At 43.8% G+C, this 23,089-nt stretch overlaps 1 protein-coding gene across 3 annotated transcripts in view; it reads left to right on the forward strand.

Annotated features, from left to right (window-relative positions):
* Positions 1-23,089, forward strand: part of LOC110497292 (uncharacterized) — an 86,607-nt gene that overhangs the window by 30,848 nt on the left and 32,670 nt on the right. For all 3 annotated transcript variants that reach the window (XM_090187859.1, XM_090187858.1, XM_090187857.1), the window contains 3 exons: positions 7,454-7,684; positions 9,752-9,910; positions 12,595-12,702. In XM_090187859.1, coding sequence (XP_090043985.1) covers positions 7,454-7,684; positions 9,752-9,910; positions 12,595-12,702 — 498 coding nt within the window. The remainder of the gene's footprint in view (positions 1-7,453; positions 7,685-9,751; positions 9,911-12,594; positions 12,703-23,089) is intronic.

Here is a 23,089-nt window from a genome sequence, read left to right on the forward strand (position 1 = left end):
TGTGCTGTGCTTGTGACCATGCGTGTCTGCGGTCTAATTTTACTCTAACTTCCCTCTGTGTCCTCTCAGAGGAAGTCGAAAAGCATATGCAACCCTCTCGCTCTCTCCTTCTTCCTTCTTTCGGGTCCTCTCTTCCTTCTGCCAGAGGGGTTGGATCCAATGTTTGATTCTCTCAGTCCCCATACACACAAAAGGCTTTTCTTGTGTGAGGAAATTGAGACTACTGTTAGCGTGACGTGGGTCATTGGGGGTAAGTCCCAAATGCCACCCTATTCCCTATATAGTGCACTGCTTTTGACAAAAGCCATATGAGCCCTGGTAAAAAGTAGTCCACTACATAGGGAATAGGGTGTTTTTTGGGACGTAGTCTTTGATACGCGAGACATCAACATGTTGTCTTCCATCTAGTCTTCAGACGTAGAAAAAGTACGCCTTTCCTACGCACTTCTCAGTGTTTGGTAATCAGACGTAGAAAAAGTACGCCTTTCCTACGCACTTCTCGGTGTTTGGTAATCAGGCGTAGAAAATGTACGCCTTTCCTACGCACTTCTCAGTGTTTGGTAATCAGACGTAGAAAATGTACGCCTTTCCTACGCACTTCTCAGTGTTTGGTAATCAGACATACCTTATTCAGTCACATAACGCACTCTGCATTTTCATTCAACGGGGTTTTCAGTACATGTGTCTTAAGCCATCCCTTTAAATACGGTGTATCTTTGATTTAGAATTCTGTTGACCGACTCACTAGAATATATGGAGAGAACAGGTTCAGAATATTAGGGATCAATGAAAGAAAGCCATCTAAATTAATGCATTTTCATCTCTGTTTTACATTTTAGTTATTCAGCAGACGCTTTTATCCAGAGTGACTTACAGGAGCAATTAGGGTTACGTGCCTTGTTCAAGGGCACATCGGCGGATTGTTCATGTAGTCGGGACGGGGATTCGAACCAGCGACCTTTCGGTTAATGGCCCAACGCTCTTAATCCCTGGGCTACCTGCCACCCTGTTTTAGCACCAATTGGCAGGTTTAAAAATAGTCTGATTTCGTCAGTTATTTAGGGTTAAGAAAGTATTTGAGTCATAAAACAGGTTTGGAGAGCCTTTATTCAAAAATACTGTGGTTTGATTCATCCTGAAAAGTGGCACCTTCAGTTTGACAACCCATGGTAATGTTGCAAGATTAGTGTTCATTCAATTATAACAGGGAGAATAATGTACAATAGTAGGCTATACCCTCACCTATTATAACAGGGAGAATAATGTACAATAGTAGGCTATACCCTCACCTATTATAACAGGGAGAATAATGTACAATAGTAGGCTATACCCTCACCTATTATAACAGGGAGAATAATGTACAATAGTAGGCTATACCCTCACCTATTATAACAGGGAGAATAATGTACAATAGTAGGTTATACCCTCACCTATTATAACAGGGAGAATAATGTACAATAGTAGGCTATACCCTCACCTATTATAACAGGGAGAATAATGTACAATAGTAGGTTATACCCTCACCTATTATAACAGGGAGAATAATGTACAATAGTAGACTATACCCTCACCTATTATAACAGGGAGAATAATGTACAATAGTAGGCTATACCCTCACCTATTATAACAGGGAGAATAATGTACAATAGTAGGTTATACCCTCACCTATTATAACAGGGAGAATAATGTACAATAGTAGACTATACCCTCACCTATTATAACAGGGAGAATAATGTACAATAGTAGGCTATACCCTCACCTATTATAACAGGGAGAATAATGTACAATAGTAGGCTATACCCTCACCTATTATAACAGGGAGAATAATGTACAATAGTAGGCTATACCCTCACCTATTATAACAGGGAGAATAATGTACAATAGTAGGCTATACCCTCACCTATTATAACAGGGAGAATAATGTACAATAGTAGGTTATACCCTCACCTATTATAACAGGGAGAATAATGTACAATAGTAGGCTATACCCTCACCTATTATAACAGGGAGAATAATGTACAATAGTAGGCTATACCCTCACCTATTATAACAGGGAGAATAATGTACAATAGTAGGCTATACCCTCACCTATTATAACAGGGAGAATAATGTACAATAGTAGGTTATACCCTCACCTATTATAACAGGGAGAATAATGTACAATAGTAGGTTATACCCTCACCTATTATAACAGGGAGAATAATGTACAATAGTAGGCTATACCCTCACTTATTATAACAGGGAGAATAATGTACAATAGTAGGCTGCTATACCCTCACCTATTATAACAGGGAGAATAATGTACAATAGTAGGCTATACCCTCACTTATTATAACAGGGAGAATAATGTACAATAGTAGACTATACCCTCACTTATTATAACAGGGAGAATAATGTACAATAGTAGGTTATACCCTCACCTATTGCCTGCACTAACTATCAGGTTGTAACTGTTACGGCTTGGGCTGCACTCCGCTCCATAACAGTTTAGTTAGCCTACGTGTAAAAACAAATTAGATCAACTGATACTAATGATCCTCAGCAACCATACGGACGTGACAGCGTTTACAGAGGAGGAAAAGGAATGTGAAGGAAACAATGGAATGATAATATAGGCTATACCACCCGAAGGGAACTAACAGTACATTGGCGGTTGAATATGTGTGGTTATTAGTCCTACTGATGGTTGATACTGATAGTGGATAATATTTAACATGAAAGTCGGGGTGTGGCCTATAATTAAGACATTCGAGAGTAACCATCCCTCAAAGTTAATTAATTAATTAAAATACGGAATAATGCCAAAGCATTTCATAAACTTTACTGTGGGAAAGTTGATTTGTTGATAATGCTTCAGGTTGCTGCCAAATGACTGGTTTAACGTTTGTCTCCAGTGACTATAATGTAAAATGGATCTAAAACAAGTCATTTATATTTACAATCCCCTGATCCAAACAGATGACTCATTAACCTAGCTCTTATCGATAGCTCTTATCAAGTTGTAAATGACAATGTATGGAGAATGGTGTTATTTCTGTCTGACAAAAGAAATTAGTCTTTTTCCACTTGAAACGGGTAGGTAGACATTCATGGTTTCCTTGCAGGTAAAGATGGTCAAATTATGAGGGAATTAAGTCGAGGTCAGAATACATCATATCTGTAGACACACCTCCTCCACACCTTCATTCATTATGAGGGAATTAAGTCGAGGTCAGAATACATCATATCTGTAGACACACCCCCTCCACACCTTCATTCATTATGAGGGAATTAAGTCAAGGTCAGAATACATCATATCTGTAGACACACCTCCTCCACACCTTCATTCATTATGAGGGAATTAAGTCAAGGTCAGAATACATCATATCTGTAGACACACCTCCTCCACACCTTCATTCATTCAAGCTCCAGACCCAATGAATAGCAGGTGAATAGAATGCTATTCTCATGCTTAGGTTTAAGGTCAATATATACATGGAGAGAAAAGTGCATAAAAAAAAGGAATTGCGTTCCATTTACACACGCTTAACCCGGGTCGGGATTCCCCCACAATAGCCTGTCTGTAATTTAACTATTTGTTTCCATAACCGCTAGGCTGCAGTGTGTGATATGGGACAGTTGGGATTCGGGGGTCTCTCTACAAATCTGAGGGTGTGTGTGTGTGTGGAAGAATTAATCTATCAGAAAACCAGATCTGCGTCTTGTCAGAAAAGGTCAAATTCTGAGCGGACAATAAGTTTCCTTGTTTCTGAAAAACGGTGGCAAATTTGACCCCGAACTCTGGCCATGTTAAAAAGGCGTCTTTGAGAAGCACATTCAGAAACCTTCTCCACCCAAATAAGAGTTCAAAGGCTGTCTGTTACTCATTCACTATCATTTGTTTCAAATCCAATCAAATGTTATTGGTCACGTGTTAAGCAGATGTTGTTGCGGGTGTAGCGAAATGCTTGTGTTTGTTTCTAGCTCCGACAGTGCAGTAATATCTAACAAGTAATATCTAACAAGTAATATCTAACAAGTAATATCTAACAAGTAATATCTAACAAGTAATATCTAACAATTTCGCAACAATACACAAAACTAAGTAAAGGAATGGAAATAAGAATATATCAGCAATGTTAGAGCAGCATAGACTAAAATACAGTATATATACAGTGTATATACATATGAGATGAGTAATACCAAATATGTAAACATTTTTAAAGTAACTAGTGTTCCATTTATGACCAGTGATTTCAAGTCTATGTATATAGGCAGCAGCCTCTAATGTGCTAGTGATGGCTATTTAACAGTCTGATGACCTTGAGATAGAAGCTGTTTTTCAGTCTCTCGGTCCCCGCTTTGATGCACCTGTACTGACCTCGCCTTCTGGATGATAACGGGGTGAACAGGCAGTGGCTCGGATGGTTGATGTCCTTGATGATCTTTTTGTCCTTCCTATGGCATCAGGTGCTGTAGTTGTCCTGGAGGGCAGGTAGTGAGCCCCCGGTGATGCGTTGGGCAGACCGCACCACCCCCTGGAGTGCCCTGTGATTGCGGGCGGTGCAGTTCAAATCAAACTTTATTTGTCACATGCGGCGAATACAAGTGTAGAACTTACCGTGAACTGCTTCCTTACAAGCCCTTAACCAACAGTGCAGTTCAAGAGGAGTGAAGAAAATATTTACCAAATAAACTAAAGTAAAAAGTAGAAAAAAAGTACAAATTAAAATAACACAATGTTGCCCTACACCACATTGTCTGTGTGGGTGGACCATTTCAGTTTGTCAGTGATGAGTACGCCCAGGAACTTGAATCTTTCCACCTTCTCCACTGTGGTCCCGTTGATGTGGATAGGGGGGTGTTCCCTCTGCTGTTTCCTGAAGTCCACGATCATCTCCTTTGTTTTGTTGACGTTGAGTGAGAGGTTATTTTCCTGGCACCACAGTCCCAGAGCCCTCACCGGTCTCGTCGTTGTTGGTAATCAAGCCCACTACTGTTGTGTCGTCTCCAAACTTGATGATTGCGTAGGAGGAGTGCTTTGGCCTAATGTCTTATGTGGTTACTGAGGCAACATGCTTGTGTTCAAAACCATGCTTGTGCTTGTGTTCATTTTTTACCTTGTTGTAAACACTCACCGCAAGGTGAACACACAACTCCTAATGTTGCCTAGGTAACATAAACACGTATATGTGTATCTTCCTAAGACATTCAGGCAACCAACACACAGCTAGCTATAAGTTCTCAATTATACACGGAGTATACAAAACATTAGGCTCTTTCCATGACAGACTGACCAGGTGAATCCAGGTGAAAGCTATGATCCCTTATTGCTATCACTTGTTAAATCTACTTCAATCAGTGTAGATGAAGAAGGATTTTAAAGCCTTGGAACATGGATTGTGTATGTGTGCCATTCAGAGGGTGAATGGGCAAGACACAATATTTAAGTGCCTTTGAATGGGGTATGGTAGTAGGTGCCAGACGCACCGGTTTGTGTCAAGAACTGCAGCGCTGCTGGGTTTTTCACGCTCTAAAGTTTTCTCGTATGTACCAAGAATGGTCCACCACCCAAAGGACATCCAGCCAACTTGACACAACTGTGGAACGCTTAGGAGTCAACATGGGCCAGCATCTCTGTGGAACGCTTTCAACACCTTGTACTGTAGAGGACGAATCGAGGCTGTTCTGAGGGCGAAGGGGAGGGGTGCAACTCTATATTAGGAAGGTGTTCCTAGTGTTTGGTAACTGAGTGTATAATACAGTATGTATTTGCTGTCAAAGGGCTATTTTGGTGGTCCTGCAGTAACTAACACTGTACACAGGAGGTCTATTCAGTCATGTTACTGTACTATCCAACAGCTTGAGCTAGACATTTCCTGTACACACAGATCCAGGACCAGCTTGCCCTTCTCCAGTCCTAACCCTGACCATCATGATGGAAAATGTCAAACTGACCGCACAGTAGATCATTGTTATCCTACTACTAATCTCTACACAGCAGTGCTCTTCCTCTCTTTCCTGTCTCTGATGAGCAAAGCCGATGGTGACGAAACCCACAGGTCCACTCAGGGCGTTGTCCTGGATACACATGTACACATCCTTGAGTTTTGACACACACAAACAACGTCTCTGCTATTGTCTCTCTCACACTGTCTCTCTCTCACACCACACACACACACACAGGGCAGTGGTGTGAAAAGTATGGGGAAACATTTAAAGGATTAAGTTTGATTAAGTATGGGGAAACATTTAAAGGAAAGGAGGAGGGAGGAGGAGGTGTTGTTAGTTCCCACCAAGCCCTCCCCTAAGCTGGAGAACAGCCCAGGGGTTACCAGACGGGTCAAGGTAAACTACAGTATTTGGCTCCGTGGGTCATGGACAGACATTGTACCAGACATTGGACAAATTAATATGTCAAAAAGTATTTGCGTTGTGCGTGTGATTCATCTTGTGTGGGCGCTAAATCCAAACGCAGCTCAAGTATCTGGAATAGCCTGTAAGATCCAGGGTCCTGTTCAATATCAGCTAATAGAAACTATTTCAAACAGAGTGAAACAGGAAAGTACTTCATTAACTTGTACCATAAGACTAAGAATTTAACCTTTTAACCTTAACTAGTCACGTTGCCAAATGTGTTGTTACGTTGTGGCCCACTGAACATGACCCAGGTCTGAGGTGTAAGACTAGCCATGTATCCAGATAGTTCATATCATGTTATTATACAGTGCTGCTAGCGTCACCGCAGTTTATTATGTTCAGGAGACGCGGCCCAGTCACTACATGGTGCTCTGTTACAGTATTCAGCAACACTACAGGAACACTATAGGAACATAACCCCTCCCTCTGTGAAAGACCAACCCTGTTCTATTTCAGAACCTTTGACTAGAGGTCACAAACCTCATTCACCTCACACTGGAGCCAAATCTCTGCACCCTAACGTGTGTGTGTGTGTGTGAGAGAGAGAGAGCTTGTCTAAAACTTGCTGATATGTCTGTATATATCCATCAATGTCACCCTACAGTATGTCCACGTACTTTGCGCTGATATGGGCACTTCTCTATACGTCTCTGTATGTACTCAGTGCCAGAGGGGGTTCTCTCTCACTCCCTGTCTCTCTCCTATTCATCCTTCCTCTGCTAGCTCAGCTGTGTCACTAGATAAATAAATATGTATCTTCTAGTAGGGCATGTTTATACACACTCACACACACACACACACCCTGACTAGTGGTATATGTATTCTGCAGATGCTGAGGAAGCCTTGATCTTAAAGGCAAAACTGATCCTAAATCAGCATTCTTATAAATATACCCCTGATCTTTGTATTGATATGATACTGATATCTTATGTTAGAATTTTCAGTGTACTGACATATTGATATTATGGACATTGATTCATACTGATACAGACGTGAATACTTCTCCCAATACCTGAACTGATGAACCCTGTTGGTCCTTTCCTACATTTCCCAGGTATCCCCAAGCCACGTGTCACAGACAGACCCTCTGGATTGCCTGGGCCTACTGTGGTGACCTCTAACCCAAAGCCATCCGTCAACCAGGGGTTAGGTGCTGCTCGCCCTTCGGCTGCTATCGCCGCCGCGTCCAAACTGCCCGTGAAGAACCTACCCACAAGCCTTAGCTCCTCTTCTCTGGGCAGCGCCGCCAGCGAGAGTAACGGATCTTCAGCAGCCCTCAGCAAACGTGAGACTGACTGACTGTGTGTGTGTGTGTGTGTGTGTGAGACTGTGTGAGATGTGTGTGCGTATTGAGTTATTCTTCCTACATTGCGGCACCACAGAAGGTCTTCACACAACACACTCAGTGTGCAAGCAGTGTTTTTCATTGGTGTGGTCTTCCTGTTGCTGGTGATTCACATCCTCCTCTTGCCACTAGCTCTCTCAGACACACACACACACACACACACACACTCTCTCTCTTCTGACCTCCCGTGACAATTCCATGAGTCTCCCCTGCCATTTGACTCTGAAGAGAATGTCCATGTGAATCTGGCCCCTCATTGCAGTGGCATTCCTGCTTTCTCTATCGAGGTCAGAGTTCACATCTGCCCAGGCTCTGTGTGTGTGTGATCAGAGAGGCGGACAGGGTACTCTCCTGACCCACATATCCAGGGGGCTTTGTCTGGACGGCATCATAAACCTCTGGATTACATCTGGTCCTCCTCTCTCTATCTACTGTAGCTGCTGGAGAGGTGGAGGAGGGTGGTGGTTGTGTGTTGAGGACGATGGAGGTGTGAGTGGAGAAGGGTGAGGACTGACTCTTACTCACACACATTTATTTAACTCATTTCAGGGAGTAAATGTTAGTTTCCAGAAAGTCTACATGCTTATTGTACAGACCTGCTGTAGTCTGCTGTCAGGACTGATTTAATGTCCCTAGAGGTGATAATCAGCTCCCCCACAGTGTTGGCTTGCTACACTGAACCACTCAACACTGGATAATGTATAGTTGCCGTGTCTCAGTTTATCAGGAAATCTATATTGAAATGAACACACAACATGTTGAACGTGTAGAGTTGAGTTTGAGAGTGAGGTTTTTATTACTATCTAATAGTTTCATGTGATAGCCCAGTATTCTATTGGTTTAATGTGATACGTCTGAACAATACTATCAACAGCATCACATGACCTCCCTGTGTGACTTGGTCTAAATGGGGATAGGGGGTCAATGGTTGTCTTTGTTCACTACAGTACAGCCACCACTCTGTTGAAGAGAAAGAAGAGGGGGGTGGGGGAGGAGGGGAAAGGGGGATGTTCAAGAGAGATGAAGACATGGATGAGACCTGCTGTAGGAATTCCTTTAGTGACAGAACAGTAGAGAAAAAAGAAATGCCTTAATTCCTTCTCGCTCTTCTCGCTCTCCTCTCCATCGCTCTCCTCTCTATCGCTCTCATGCACTCTCTCACTCTTATCACACTCGCTCTCTCTCCACACTTTCACACGCTCTCTCTCTCTCTCGCTCTCACACTCACACTGCAATGACTCAGCACCGAAGGTAGAAGACCTATGGCTACTGTTGGATGAGCAGGTTGTCATGGTGATCGGATGACGACCAAGATACTGTTGCTATGGCGATGCGCCGCCTCTGTTTACAGAGGAACTAATCACACACACACACAGTGATCACGCAAATCAATCTACCATTGTGCCTTAACCACATCAACATACTGGTTTCCCGATGCTCTAATTGTGTTGCAGACGGCTGTCTCTAATGCAGATGATGTTGTTTATGCAGCGTTTTGAGACACTTGTAATCAGTAGTCTGATGATTGTAATCATGTAGATAATTAGGACCAGAGATTATTCCCCTTTTTTGGTAGGTAATCGGCGTTATGTGCGTTTAGCTTAATGAGGGGAATTATGCCATGTAAACAGCGTTTCTTCTTTCTTACGTTTGGGCTGTGAGAGGTTCTCTATCTGCCCACACAGACTTATTCACAACGGAGACCATTGCAGTTTTGATACAGTAGAACTATCATCTATCAGTATTGACGTATGGAACGCCGTTTGGGTCTTTCCGTGTCTAAAAAGAAACCCGTCAAATAACACGATTCTATCATAGAATGTTGTGTGTGCTGGAGTTACACGTGCGAGCCAATCATCTTTCACTATTGAACAACTCAAACTAAACCCAATGTAGTTGAGTGAGGTTTGAATGAGTTTCAGTCTATTTCCAAGTGGTTAATAGACTATATTTGTATTAGTTAATTCTAGTATTTACTGTCATCATCCCTGTCTTTCTCTGTCCTAGTCCCAGCTCCAGTGGTGGGGGGCTGTAAGCCAGATGAGAGGCCCAGCCAGCCTACAGCTCCAGTGGGAACCCAGGGGTCGATTAAGGCCCCCACCACTACCAGGCCACTGGGGTTCCGAACCAGAGCCCCCTCACTACCAGGGAGAAGCACTGCAACAGGTGAACACACACACACACACACACACACACACACACACAATACTTTCACGTATCCTTGCTGTATGCTTACTTTCACTCACTAACCTTTTGATTTTGAAACCTATCCCTTTAAGTCTGATGGTCTAAGCATAGTTAGCATTTTAACAGACGTGTCTAAACATGCTCACCACCACTAGCCAGTTTCACTAATGAGTCAGTTTCCCTCTCTGTGATGTGTTTCTCTGATCAGGATCAGATGGACTAGTTTCATTTCACCCAGATGGGGATGTCTCCTCTGGTGCTTTTGATTTGCACACCACACCCTCTCCTTGACTTGAATATATTTTATCTAAAACATGGACATATTTGTGTTGAAATGGGTTGCTTTCTGATTAGACCCAAGGTGTTGTTCCAACAGAACCACATAGATTGGAATATTACCGAACCAGGATTGTATTACCAACCAACCTCAGTCCCTGTGTGTGTCAATGATTACACAACGTGTGGGTCTAATCCTGAATGATGATTGGTTCATTTATACACTTTATCTCCACTATAATGTGTGTCAATGAATATAGCGCTCCCTTATATTGGTTAGATAGAATCTCTGTTTATTTCTGTGGTCCCTGGAAGTGCCCACAGGATATGAGTAATATTAGCTTGGGGTAGATGGAGTACAGTACATCTGCTGTAGCGACGTCATGTTGCCATGGCAGCAGTGACCACTGACAGTTAATGGATACAGTAGTCGGTATGTTAGTTGATTTTTTTCCCCTGTGGATTTCTGCTTGGTTGAAGTGTTAACATATGAGTACCAATATTTTTTATTCCATTGTATCTAGGTCAGTCTGATTTTTCTCATTGGTTTCAAATTTCTTAATTCAACTATAACTTATGAGGACACACACACTCTCTTTCTCTCACACACACACTGCAATGACTCACCGCCGAGGTAGAACACTCCATTCCCACAAATATCTATTCCTTGTGTCCCACTATATTGTAAAATACCAAACCATATAAAGGGGAGTACCTAGTCAGTTGTACAACTGAATGCCTTCAACTGAAATGTGTCTTCTGCATTTAACCCAACCCCTCTGAATCAGAGAGGTGCGGGGGACTGCCATAATTGACAACCACGTCTTTCGGCCCCCGGGGAACAGCGGGTTAACTGCCTTGCTCAGGGGCAGAACGACAGATTTTGACCTTGTCAGCTCGGGGATTCAACCCAGCAACCTTTCGGTTACTGGCCCAACGCTCTAACCACTAGGCTACCTGCATATCAACAGACTAGCTGATTTGTGATTATCTAACTATCTCATTTCTAAAATTATGTTTTAACATAATCGTTTTCCAACCCTGTGGCTCAAATGACCCATCATCCTCCGATTCCCATTGAGTAGGGCCCAGTTTTCGATCTGGATATCCTCAATCGGATAGGATTGAATGCATATAAATAGAATTAATAGAACGGGAGTCCTCATTCAAGTCAATGATTCTTCAGTTCTATTAAATATATTTCTATGGATTTAATCCTATCCAATAGAGGAAATCCAGATAACTTTTTGAAAAGCTGGGCCCAGGTGATTATGAGGTGTTTATTTATCCACCCTCAGCTTGACCCTGTGGTAGGTGGACACAGGGGCTTGTACCCTGTGGTAGGTGGACACAGGGGCTTGTACCCTGTGGTAGGTGGACACAGGGGCTTGTACCCTGTGGTAGGTGGACACAGGGGCTTGTACCCTGTGGTAGGTGGACACAGGGGCTTGTACCCTGTGGTAGGTGGACACAGGGGCTTGTACCCTGTGGTAGGTGGACACAGGGGCTTGTACCCTGTGGTAGGTGGACACAGGGGCTTGTACCCTGTGGTAGGTGGACACAGGGGCTTGTACCCTGTGGTAGGTGGACACAGGGGCTTGTACCCTGTGGTAGGTGGACACAAGGGCTTGTACCCTGTGGTAGGTGGACACAGGGCCTTGTACCCTGTGGTAGGTGGACACAGGGGCTTGTACCCTGTGGTAGGTGGACACAGGACCTTGTACCCTGTGGTAGGTGGACACAGGGCCTTGTACCCTGTGGTAGGTGGACACAGGGCCTTGTACCCTGTGGTAGGTGGACACAGGGCCTTGTACCCTGTGGTAGGTGGACACAGGGCCTTGTACCCTGTGGTAGGTGGACACAGGGCCTTGTACCCTGTGGTAGGTGGACACAGGGGCTTGTACCCTGTTGTGGTAGGTGGACACAGGGGCTTGTACCCTGTAGTGGTAGGTGGACACAGGGGCTTGTACCCTGTAGTGGTAGGTGGACACAGGGGCTTGTACCCTGTAGTGGCAGGTGGACACAGGGGCTTGTACCCTGTAGTGGTAGGTGGACACAGGGGCTTGTACCCTGTAGTGGTAGGTGGACACAGGGGCTTGTACCCTGTAGTAGGAGGTGGACACAGGGGCTTGTACCCTGTAGTGGTAGGTGGACACAGGGGCTTGTACCCTGTGGTGGTAGGTGGACACAGGGGCTTGTACCCTGTAGTAGGAGGTGGACACAGGGGCTAAATCTCTGCGCTCTCCTTTAAGACCCAAGCTCCATTACTACACAGATACTCCTTCATAAAACCACACTAGCCCTATAACCTGGTAGTCTCTGCTACAAGGCTGCAGGTAGGTTTAGTCTGTCTGTTGACATGATATTTCACTATTTCTCTACCACAGGGCTGAAGACTCCAGTGGTGACCAGCCAGGTAGCAGGCAAGCAGGCCCAGAACCCCCTTCAGAGGGCCGGCTCGGCCAGATTCAACCGCCCCGCAGCTGCTGCCACAGGTAAGAGTTCTGTTTGAACGTTTGGGTGTTGGGTTTGGGTTTTGTGCCTGGGTCAGTCTGCTAGTGTTTAGTGTTTTTCTACATAATAGTTAGGGTTGCTTAGAAGGCACTAGAACCAAGGATCTTGAAGTATATTTAAACAATAAGGCCCGAGGGGGTGTTGTATATGGCCAATATACCACGGTGGAGTGCCTGGACACCGCCCTTTGCCGTGGTATGTTGGCCATATATCACAAACCCCTGATGTGCCTTATTGCTGTTCTAAACGGGTTACCAACGTAATTAGAACAGTAAAAATAACTGTTTTATCATATCCGTTGTATACGGTCTTATATACAACGGCTGTCAGCCAATCAGCATTCAGGGCTCGAACCACCCAGTTTATAATTTATTATACTGTCTCTGAAAAAGAGACTTGAGGGCAATATGATTCTCACCCATACAGGTGTCATGGGTTATTGTTGAATTGTGAGCAAACCTCCACAAACCAGTGATACTTTAGCACCCACACCACAGGAGAGTGTAGGCCCCCAGTTACCATGGTAGCGCTCCAGCGTCATCACACACTGGATTTGTGTAAAACTAGACTTGGAAAATTCCCGGTCTCAACGGTTATGCTTTTCAGCCATGCATTTTCCTTAAATATCAGAAGGATCCACGACAGCTTATTTAGAAAAATGTTTGTGTCCGAATGGCCTCAATATACAGTATGAAAGTGACGAGTCATTTTCCAGGAAGTGGCCTTGAAGTTTTTTTACTTTAGTTTTTGAAGTTTTGTAAGTTTTTAAAATGGTCTTCATTGGGCAAAAATGGAGCGCAGTGTTCTTCAGTGCAAAAACTTTATTACAGGCATCTGGCAGAAGTAAATTCATCCACAAACACAGCTATTATTGTATATACAGTACCGGTCAAAAGTTTGGACACACCTACTCATTCAAGGGTTTTTCTTTATTTGTACTATTTTCTACATTGTAGAATAAAAATGAAGACATCAAAACGACGAAATTACACATGGAATCTTGTAGTAACCAACATTTTTTTAAACAAATGTATTTGAGATTCTTCAAAGTAGCCTCACTATGCCTTGATGACAGCTTTGCACACTCTTGGCATTCTCTCAACCGGCTTCACCTGGAATGCTTTTGCAATAGTTTTGAAGGAGTTTCCACATGTTGAGCACTTGTTGGCTTTTCCTTCACTCTGTGGTCTAACTCATCCCTAACCATCTCAATTAGTTTGAGGTTGGATGATTATGGAGGCCAGGTCATCTGATGCAGCACTCCATCACTCTCCTTCTTGGTCAAATAGCCCTTACACAGCCTGGAGGTGTGTTGGGTCATTGTCCTGTTGAAAAACAAATGATAGTCCCACTAAGTGCAAACAGATGGGATGGTGTATCGCTGCAGAATGCTGTGGTAGCCACGCTGGTTGTGTGCCTTGAATTCTAAATAAATCACAGTGTCACCAGCAAAGCACCATCACACCTCCTCCTTCATGCTTCATGGTGGGAACCACACATGCAGAGATCATCCGTTCACCTACTCTGCATCTCAGAAAGACATGGCAGTTGGAACCAAAAATCTCCCATTTGGACTCATCAGACCAAAGGACAGATTTCTACCAGTCTAATGTCCATTGCTCATGTTTCTCGGTCCAAGCAAGTCTCTTCTTATTATTGGTGTCCTTTAGTAGTGGTTTCTTTCTGGCAATTTGATCATGAAGGCCTGACTCACACAGTCTCCTCTGAACAGTTGATGTTGAGATGTGTCTGTTACTTGAACTCTGTGAAGCATTTATTTGGGCTGCAATTTCAGAGGCTGGTAACTCTAATGAACTTATCCTCTGCAGCAGAGGTAACTCTGGCTCTTCCTTTCCTGTGGCGGTCCTCATGAGAGCCAGTTTCATCATAGCGCTTGATGGTTTTTGCGACTGCACTTGAAGAAAATGTCAAAGTTCTTGACATTTTCCGCATTGACTGACCTTCATGTCTTAAAGTAATGATGGACTGTCTTTCTCTTTGCTTATCTGAGCTGTTCTTCCCATAATACGGACTTGGTCTTTTACCAAACAGGGCTGTCTTCTGTATACCACCTCTACCTTGTCACCACACAGCTGATTGGCTCAAATGGATTAAGAAGGAAAGAAATTCTACAAATTAACTTTTAACAAGGTACACCTGTTAATTGAAATGCATTCCAGGTGACTACCTCATGAAGCTGGTTGAGAGAATGCCAAGCATGTGCAAAGCTGTCAACAAGGCAAAGGGTGGCTACTTTGAAGAATCTCAAGTATAGAATATATATATTTTTGTTTAAACTCTACAGGATCGGTGTATCCCCCACGGGATGGTTAAGCTAACGTAGGCTAAGGTGATTAGCATGAGTTTATAAGTTACATGAACATTTCCCAGGACAGACATATCTGATATGGGCAGAAAGCTTTAAATTCTTGTTAATCTAACTGCACTGTCCAATTTACAGTAGCTATTACAGTGAAAGAAAACCACGCTATTGTTTGAGGAGAGTTCACAATTATGAACTTAAATGTATTAATGAACCATTTGGGCAGTCTTGAACAGATATGCAATGGTTCATTGGATCAGTCTAAAACTTTGCACATACACTGCTGCCACCTAGTGGCCAAAGTCTGAATTAAACCTGGGCTGGAATAATACATTATGGCCTTTTTCTTGCATTTCAAATATGAAAAATTCAACGCATGTTTTTTTTCTTTGTATGATCTTTTACCAGATCTAGGGCGTTGTTCTTCTACGTTCATTTCACATTTCCACAAACTTCAGAGTGTTTCCTTTCAAATGGTATCAAGAAAATGCTTGCTTCAGGTCCTGAGCTACAAGCTGTTAGATTTGGGTGTGTCATTTTAGGGGCAAATTGGGGAAAAAAAGGGATGGATCCTTAAGAGTTTTTTTTAACACTTGTTTGGTAACTACATGATTCCATATGTGTTATTTCATAGTTTTGATGTCTTCACTATTATTCTATATTGGATAAAATGGTCAAAATAAAGAAAAACCCTGGAATGAGTAGGTGTTTCCAAACTTTTGACTGGTCCTGTATATATCTTAAATGACCTAGTTTTCATGAATTTGATGATATAATCAAGCAAGCACATTCAAAAGATTAGGGGACAGGAACAGGAAGTATGACGTAGGACGATATCACTTGCACGTTGTATCAGTGCACTTCCCTTGACCAGTGTTGTCAAAAGTGTTGCAATGTTGTTACATCACAGATGGCTGACTGAATAATTCTAGATCAATATACTGTATAATCCAAAAGGGTTTCTATAACTATGAACTAACTTTTCACCTCATTTCATTTCACTGAAGCAGTGGTGTGAAGTACTTTTAAGTTAAAAAAAACGTTCGAGTATTACATAAGAATGTTTTTGGTACCTGTAATTTATGGTTAACATTTTTGAAAACTATTACTTTTACTTCACTACATTTCTAAAGAAAATAATGTACTTTTTACTCCATGCAGTTTCCCTGACACCCAGAAGTACTTTGTTACATTTTGACAGGAAAATAGTCCAATTCACACACTTATCAAGAGAACATCCCTGGCCATCCCTAATACCTGATCTGGCAGATTCACTAAACACACATGCTTTGTTTGTAAATTGTGTCTGAGTGTTGGAGTGTGCCCCTGGCTATCCTTTAAAAGAAAAATAGAAAACTTTTACTTTTGATACTTAAGTACATTTGAGCAATTACATTTACATTTGATTCTTAAGTATATTTAAAACCAAATACATTTAGACTTTTACTCAAGTAGTATTTTACTGGGTGACTTTCACATTTTCTATTAAGGTATATTTACTTTTAATCAAGAATTGGATACTTTTTCCACCACTGGTTTTAAGTCACTGTGTTTAGTTCAAAGGTTTTCTATTTAAAACACATTTATGGACTTCTGTAGCCTAATTGGGGAGATAAGAGGGAGAAAATTATAAATAGAAGAATGTAAAAACGTGTTAGCGATTTGGAAAGCATTCCCATGTGTGTGTGGGTCATTAGGAGCGTTTGGGTTGTGCGTTCTGGCTGACTAGCTCGGAGCTCACAAGCTCGTGACAAGGGTAAACAAACACACAAAGAATGGTGTCCCGAACCCTTCCTGTCATTAAAGGGATACAGGGGACTGATGGAAATCACTTGGAGTGAAACTAGGCTAAACTGTTGCCTCTGTCACACACACACCCTGTGTGTGTGCATGGTTAAACAGCGCTGTTGTAACCAGGCTTGTCACAGATGCCGGCCGGCCACGTCAGCAGTGCCCTGGCGTCGCTACAAATACTTCTTACCTTTGACTGCATTGTTGTGGACATGTGCTCTACGGTGGCGATTCCCATCTGTTTTAACTGGCAGGTTGGCACCGTGTGGTGAGTCAGGAGGAGAATAGGGCAGTCGTTTGAGTCCAATGTAATGTGTTGACACTAGGGCCATTTGTCCTGCGATCTGTACTGTTGGCAGTTGGCAATAATACCACTACTAAGGACATGTGGTCCGAACGTGCTCCTATCAACAGGTCTCAGATTAGTTTTTGTTGCTCAGCTCATAAGAGTTGAGGTTAGATTTGGGTTTGCGATTGCTGATCCCAAATCAGTCTTTAAAAAAGCAGAAAGTACAGTGCTTTTAGTTAACATATTTAGGCCATCTCACAGAGGCTTTGAATTATGGATGTGTTCCTGGAGGCCTGGTCAAGCATGGGTCTGTGGTTAGTCCCCTCCCCCAGCCTGGGTTGGTCTTGATTGGGCTAGGCCTCGGCGCCTGGCTGCCTCTCTGCTGCGGTTGCGTCAGGAACTCCCATTGGGGGTTTGTGGGGAGCCACCAGTTGCAGACATGCTGTCACCCCCTTCGGCATACCACGCGCGCGCACACACACACACACACACACACACACACGCACACACACACACACGCACACAGACACACACACACACACACACACACACACACACACACACACACACACACACACACACACACACACACACACACACACACACAGACACACACAAAACAATGGCTTTACAGGACAGTGGTTACAATGGCTGTTGAAGCTGTCTGGCAAGATGCCTGTTTTCAGTTTTCTTTTATAAGACAGACTTTATTCAGTTTGTTGCCCCCTGCCTAAGTTTAGATATTGGATCAGTGCAGCCCTGCTATGGGACTATTTATACTTCATGCCTGAGTTGTACTTGAGTTGTCTTGCCTTGTAGCTCAGGACATATTTCTCAAGTGGGGCTCTTACGTGAAGTGACCACTTGGAGATTCTTCGAGTCTCATTTGTCAAACTAAAATATTGTTTTTGTTAGTTCTGTCACATTGTTGGATACAGGACCATGCATTTCAGGGGTGTCATTTTAGTGAAACTTAGGTTATGGCAAAGTGACAAAGAGCTTATTTACTGCCTTCCCTTCCGCTCCGAGGCGTCTGCATGGTCCTAAAGTCAGACCTCTCAGAGGTGGCAGGTCCCAGAGTGGTGTGGTACGTAGTCGTTCCTGATCTGGTAGCCTAACCAGGTAAAACTCTGGACCTTTTACAGGTTGAAGTGATTAATATGTTGTAAAAAGGATTCATATGGGACCAGAGTATTTCTAATCAGGTCACAGGGTTTTAAAACATTCCTGGAAATCTCCTGGCCTCGAGGAGGAGGATAAACCCTGTCAAACTTCAACAACTTTGTACTTGTTAATATGAATTATATTTAAAAGCAGAACTATGTTGGTTTCCTATACACCGACACAGAGAAGCAACATGATTGGACAATAAAACTCACAGGGCTGAGCTTGCTTTATGCAGGTTGCGTATAGTCTGTCTGCGCTATGCAACTGTAGGCCTAATTACAAACCGGTCTGAGTGTCAACTACTGTGTTTATTGATTCATTCCACTTAATCATTTTGGATTGGAAAAGGTCTAGAGAGCCTAGTCAGACCAAATTTGAATATAAACCAAATTTTATCCCATTCACATTTCCTCACGAACAAATGGGCTATAAATACACAATGTTACCGCTTCGTCTACCCTGGCCAGAGGAACAGGGTGCATAGTAGGCTACACGACGCAGCTGTTATTGTTAGTAGCCTAGTCTACAGTTGATCAGACTGAAAAATAGTCTGATTTCCATGCAATACAGCATGTCAGATGGCTGGTGTTTAGGCTGCTACATTTATGTAAGAGTTTTTGCTTGTGTGGGAAGTGATGGGTTATCACGCTTGCTAAATACCAGAGGAAAGTAGAGAGAGCCCCTTGAGCTTTGTGCGCTGTGCTCGGCCCGTGCGACCTGCGATTTCTGTGAATCTGATTGGTTGAGACACGCAAAGCGCTGTAGCTGAACTCCGATATGAAGGACAAAGCCATTCTGTGTGTTGAGTTCGACAAATCATGAGGCAAATGGGTCTAAAAAAACAGCACTTTGCTATTAAACTCTACCGACAAACATATAAATGCAACATGTTGTTTTGGTCCCATGAGCTGAAATGTTCCATATGCACAAAAGCAAAGCTTATTTCTCTCCAATTTTTTGGCACAAATGTGTTTTACGTCCCTGTTTGTGAGCATTTCTCCTTTGCCAAGATAATCCATCCACCTGACAGTTGTGGCATATCAGGAAGATTATTTTAAAAAGCATGATCATTACACAGGTGCACCTTGTGCCGGGGACAATAAAAGGCCACTCTAAAATGTGCAGTTTTGTCACACAACCCAATGCCACAGATGTCTCAAGTTTTGAGGGAGCATACAATCGGCATGCTGACTGCAGGAATGTCCACCAGAGCAGATAATTGAATGTTAATTTCTCTACCATGAGCCTCCTCCAACGTCGTTTTAGATAATATGGCAGTACATCCAACCGGACTAAAAACAGCAGACCATGTGTTACCACGCGTTTATATTTTTGTTCAGTATAAATCAAAAGTGGCGCTGCCACACCTGATTTGAAAACGAAATGCCGACTTGCAACAGATGTTCCGGTGGCCCTGAGACCGAATTGGCCTTTTAAAAGGATGGATTGGATGGATTTTAGTACCAATTTTAAATTGTTGGTGTTGAGCTCGGGTATGGCCATACCCAACTGCCGTCTCTCTCTCTCTCTTTCCATCTCTCACTCACTCACTCATTCACACAGATTTCTCTCTGGAGTGACCTTGTCCCTGTAAACCACGGCTGCCTCGGAGGAGAGGAGAGGGGGATGTGGAGGAGAGAGGGGTGTTACAAACCCATTAACTAGCCTACTAATATTGTTGCGTTGGTTAAGTCTAGGGGTCTTTGGCCTCGTTACATGGTCTGTAACCTGACTCATTATGTCTAGGGGTCTTAGTTACATGGTCTGTAACCTGACTCATTATGTCTAGGGGTCTTAGTTACATAGTTACATGGTCTGTAACCTGACTCATTATGTCTAGGGGTCTTAGTTACATAGTTACATGGTCTGTAACCTGACTCAATATGTCTAGGGGTCTTAGTTACATAGTTACATGGTCTGTAACCTGACTCATTATGTCTAGGGGTCTTAGTTACATAGTTACATGGTCTGTAACCTGACTCATTATGTCTAGGGGTCTTAGTTACATAGTTGCATGGTCTGTAACCTGACTCATTATGTCTAGGGGTCTTAGTTACATAGTTACATGGTCTGTAACCTGACTCATTATGTCTAGGGGTCTTAGTTTCATAGTTACATGGTCTGTAACCTGAATGAATGTGTGCATTTGTGAGAAATCAGCATATGCACCTCAATGTTGAATGTACTGTGCCCAGGGAGAGAGCAACCTTACCTTGGTCCAGGGCCAGCTCTGTCTCTCTTGACGTCTGGGTCGGCCAGTCCAAGCAAATGATTATTTCTTCAGATGGTGCTGAAACTTAAATATGTACAAAAAAGAAAAGGCCTTCCCAAACTAAAGACTCAAAAAACTAACGAAAGCCCTCGAACAAAACGAGTTGGTTCCCCAAGCTGCCACTGTGACATCACCTTAATTGTCAGTACCTGATGTGCTTATCAAGCCTTGGCTCAGCACCTAGACCTGGTTGCTGCCCTCTGGTGGTGGAGTGTGGAAGTGTATCCTGGAGAGTGTGTTTGTCTATGTCCTAACACTAACCTTCCCCTCCAAATCATAACAGGGGGAAGAGTAGGAAGTGCCATCATGTGACTGACACCCCCTGATTCACATTTGATCATTCACTACCACACCCTCCAATGTGCTCCAATGCGTATCTTGTCATTATTGATTAGGTGTTGTTGGGACATCAATATCTATTAGCATTAATTAAATTAATAAACCCCCAACAGAATGTCAGTCGCATTGAATCCCAGCCATCTCTATGGTCCAGTGTTTATCTGTGCCTCATCAGCCATATACCCCCTGTGGTGTGTATTCCATGCTGATTCTCCAGACAGTGAAAAGAGCAGCTGAAGGAAGGAATTGGACAGCCATTCACAGGCTGCCTGTACAGCCACCCTGTAGAACAGTGTCACTCATCAATATTCTGAGGCGTGTGTGTTTGTTTTATGTGTGACAAATGCATCCCTTTCAAAGACTCCACCCTCCCAGTGAATAGGCTTAACACAGCACCTGCCACAGAGGGAGAGATGGAGATAGAAGGAATAGAAAGAGAGAGAGAGGGGTGGAGAGAGAGGAGTGATGGGAGAGGGGTGGGGCCTCCTGCTTTCAAGCATCCACATTTTTCTTCTCTCCTTTATCTCTGCTCTCCCATCAGTTGGAACCTCGGTATGAACCATCTGCATCCTCCCACCTTCTCTTCTCCTTTCCTTCCCTCCATCCATCCGTCCATCCTCCCCCTCACATGTTCACCCTGGGAGTGAAGGAGAGCGAGATGTTATTCTCATGTCCCTCCCACTTGCCGCTCTGCGCACACTCCTCCCTCCCTCCCTCCCTCCCTCCCTCCCTCCCTCCCTCCATCCCTAGCAGCATCTCTCTGTGTGTTTTCTTCACAGTACTATCGAAAGAACCAATGTGAGATACACAGAGATGCCGAGGCTGAGCTTTGTCTAACCGTGTGTTTGTGTGAAAGAGAACCTCTAACGCCTATTGGTCCCAAATGCTGCATTGTGTGTTTGTTGCAGTGTGTGTGTCTGTGTGCGCGGCTGTGTGTGTGTGAGGCATCACTAGGGGACATTGCATACTACCGCTGATCCTCTGAAGAAGAGATCATCATCGTCAGTGTTTCTGCCTACATTTGTTCCTTTCTCTCTGAGGATTCTACTACAGACTAGACCTGGACTATCTCTCCATACTGTTACTGCCTCTACTGCAGGTGGCAGAAAAACAATGCTATTTTTGGCGCCATTTTCTCTTGTTTTCCATTGGCTGGGGGTACAGCTCGAGTGTAATTTTTTCCCCCTACGCTCCCGCACTCATTCACAGCTCCTGTAGCTCTCTCTCGCTATCTGGGAGTGGTGTAGCTCTCCCTCTCCCTCTATCTGGGAGTGGTGTAGCTCTCCCTCTCCCTCTATCTGGGAGTGGTGTAGCTCTCCCTCTCCCTCTATCTGGGAGTGGTGTAGCTCTCTCTCTCCCTCTATCTGGGAGTGGTGTAGCTCTCTCTCCCCCTCTATCTGGGAGTGGTGTAGCTCTCTCTCTCCCTCTATCTGGGAGTGGTGTAGCTCTCTCCCCCCCTCTATATGGGAGTGGTGTAGCTCTCTCACTCCCTCTATCTGGGAGTGGTGTAGCTCTCCCTCTCCCTCTATCTGGGAGTGGTGTAGCTCTCCCTCTATCTGGGAGTGGTGTAGCTCTCTCTCTCCCTCTATCTGGGAGTGGTGCAGCTCTCTCTCTCCCTCTATCTGAGAGTGGTGTAGCTGCTCTTTTGGACTTGTTTTTGTTGGGAGTCTTTTTCTCTTGTTCCCTCCTTGGAGGATTATCTACCTAGAGACCAACCTAGTCTGGAGGAGTATCTACCTAGAGACCAACCTAGTCTGGAGGAGTATCTACCCTAGAGACCAACCTAGTCTGGAGGAGTATCTACCCTAGAGACCAACCTAGTCTGGAGGAGTATCTACCTAGAGACTAACCTAGTCTGGAGGAGTATCTACCCTAGAGACCAACCTAGTCTGGAGGAGTATCTACCCTAGAGACCAACCTAGTCTGGAGGAGTATCTACCCTAGAGACCAACCTAGTCTGGAGGAGTATCTACCTAGAGACTAACCTAGTCTGGAGGAGTATCTACCCTAGAGACCAACCTAGTCTGGAGGAGTATCTACCCTAGAGACCAACCTAGTCTGGAGGAGTATCTACCCTAGATACCAACCTAGTCTGGAGGAGTATCTACCCTAGAGACCAACCTAGTCTGGAGGAGTATCTACCTAGAGACTAACCTAGTCTGGAGGAGTATCTACCCTAGAGACCAA

Source organism: Oncorhynchus mykiss, chromosome 10 (assembly GCF_057628025.1).
Source record: "Oncorhynchus mykiss isolate SJ-2025 chromosome 10, ASM5762802v1, whole genome shotgun sequence".
Classification (NCBI taxonomy): Eukaryota; Metazoa; Chordata; class Actinopteri; order Salmoniformes; family Salmonidae; genus Oncorhynchus; species Oncorhynchus mykiss.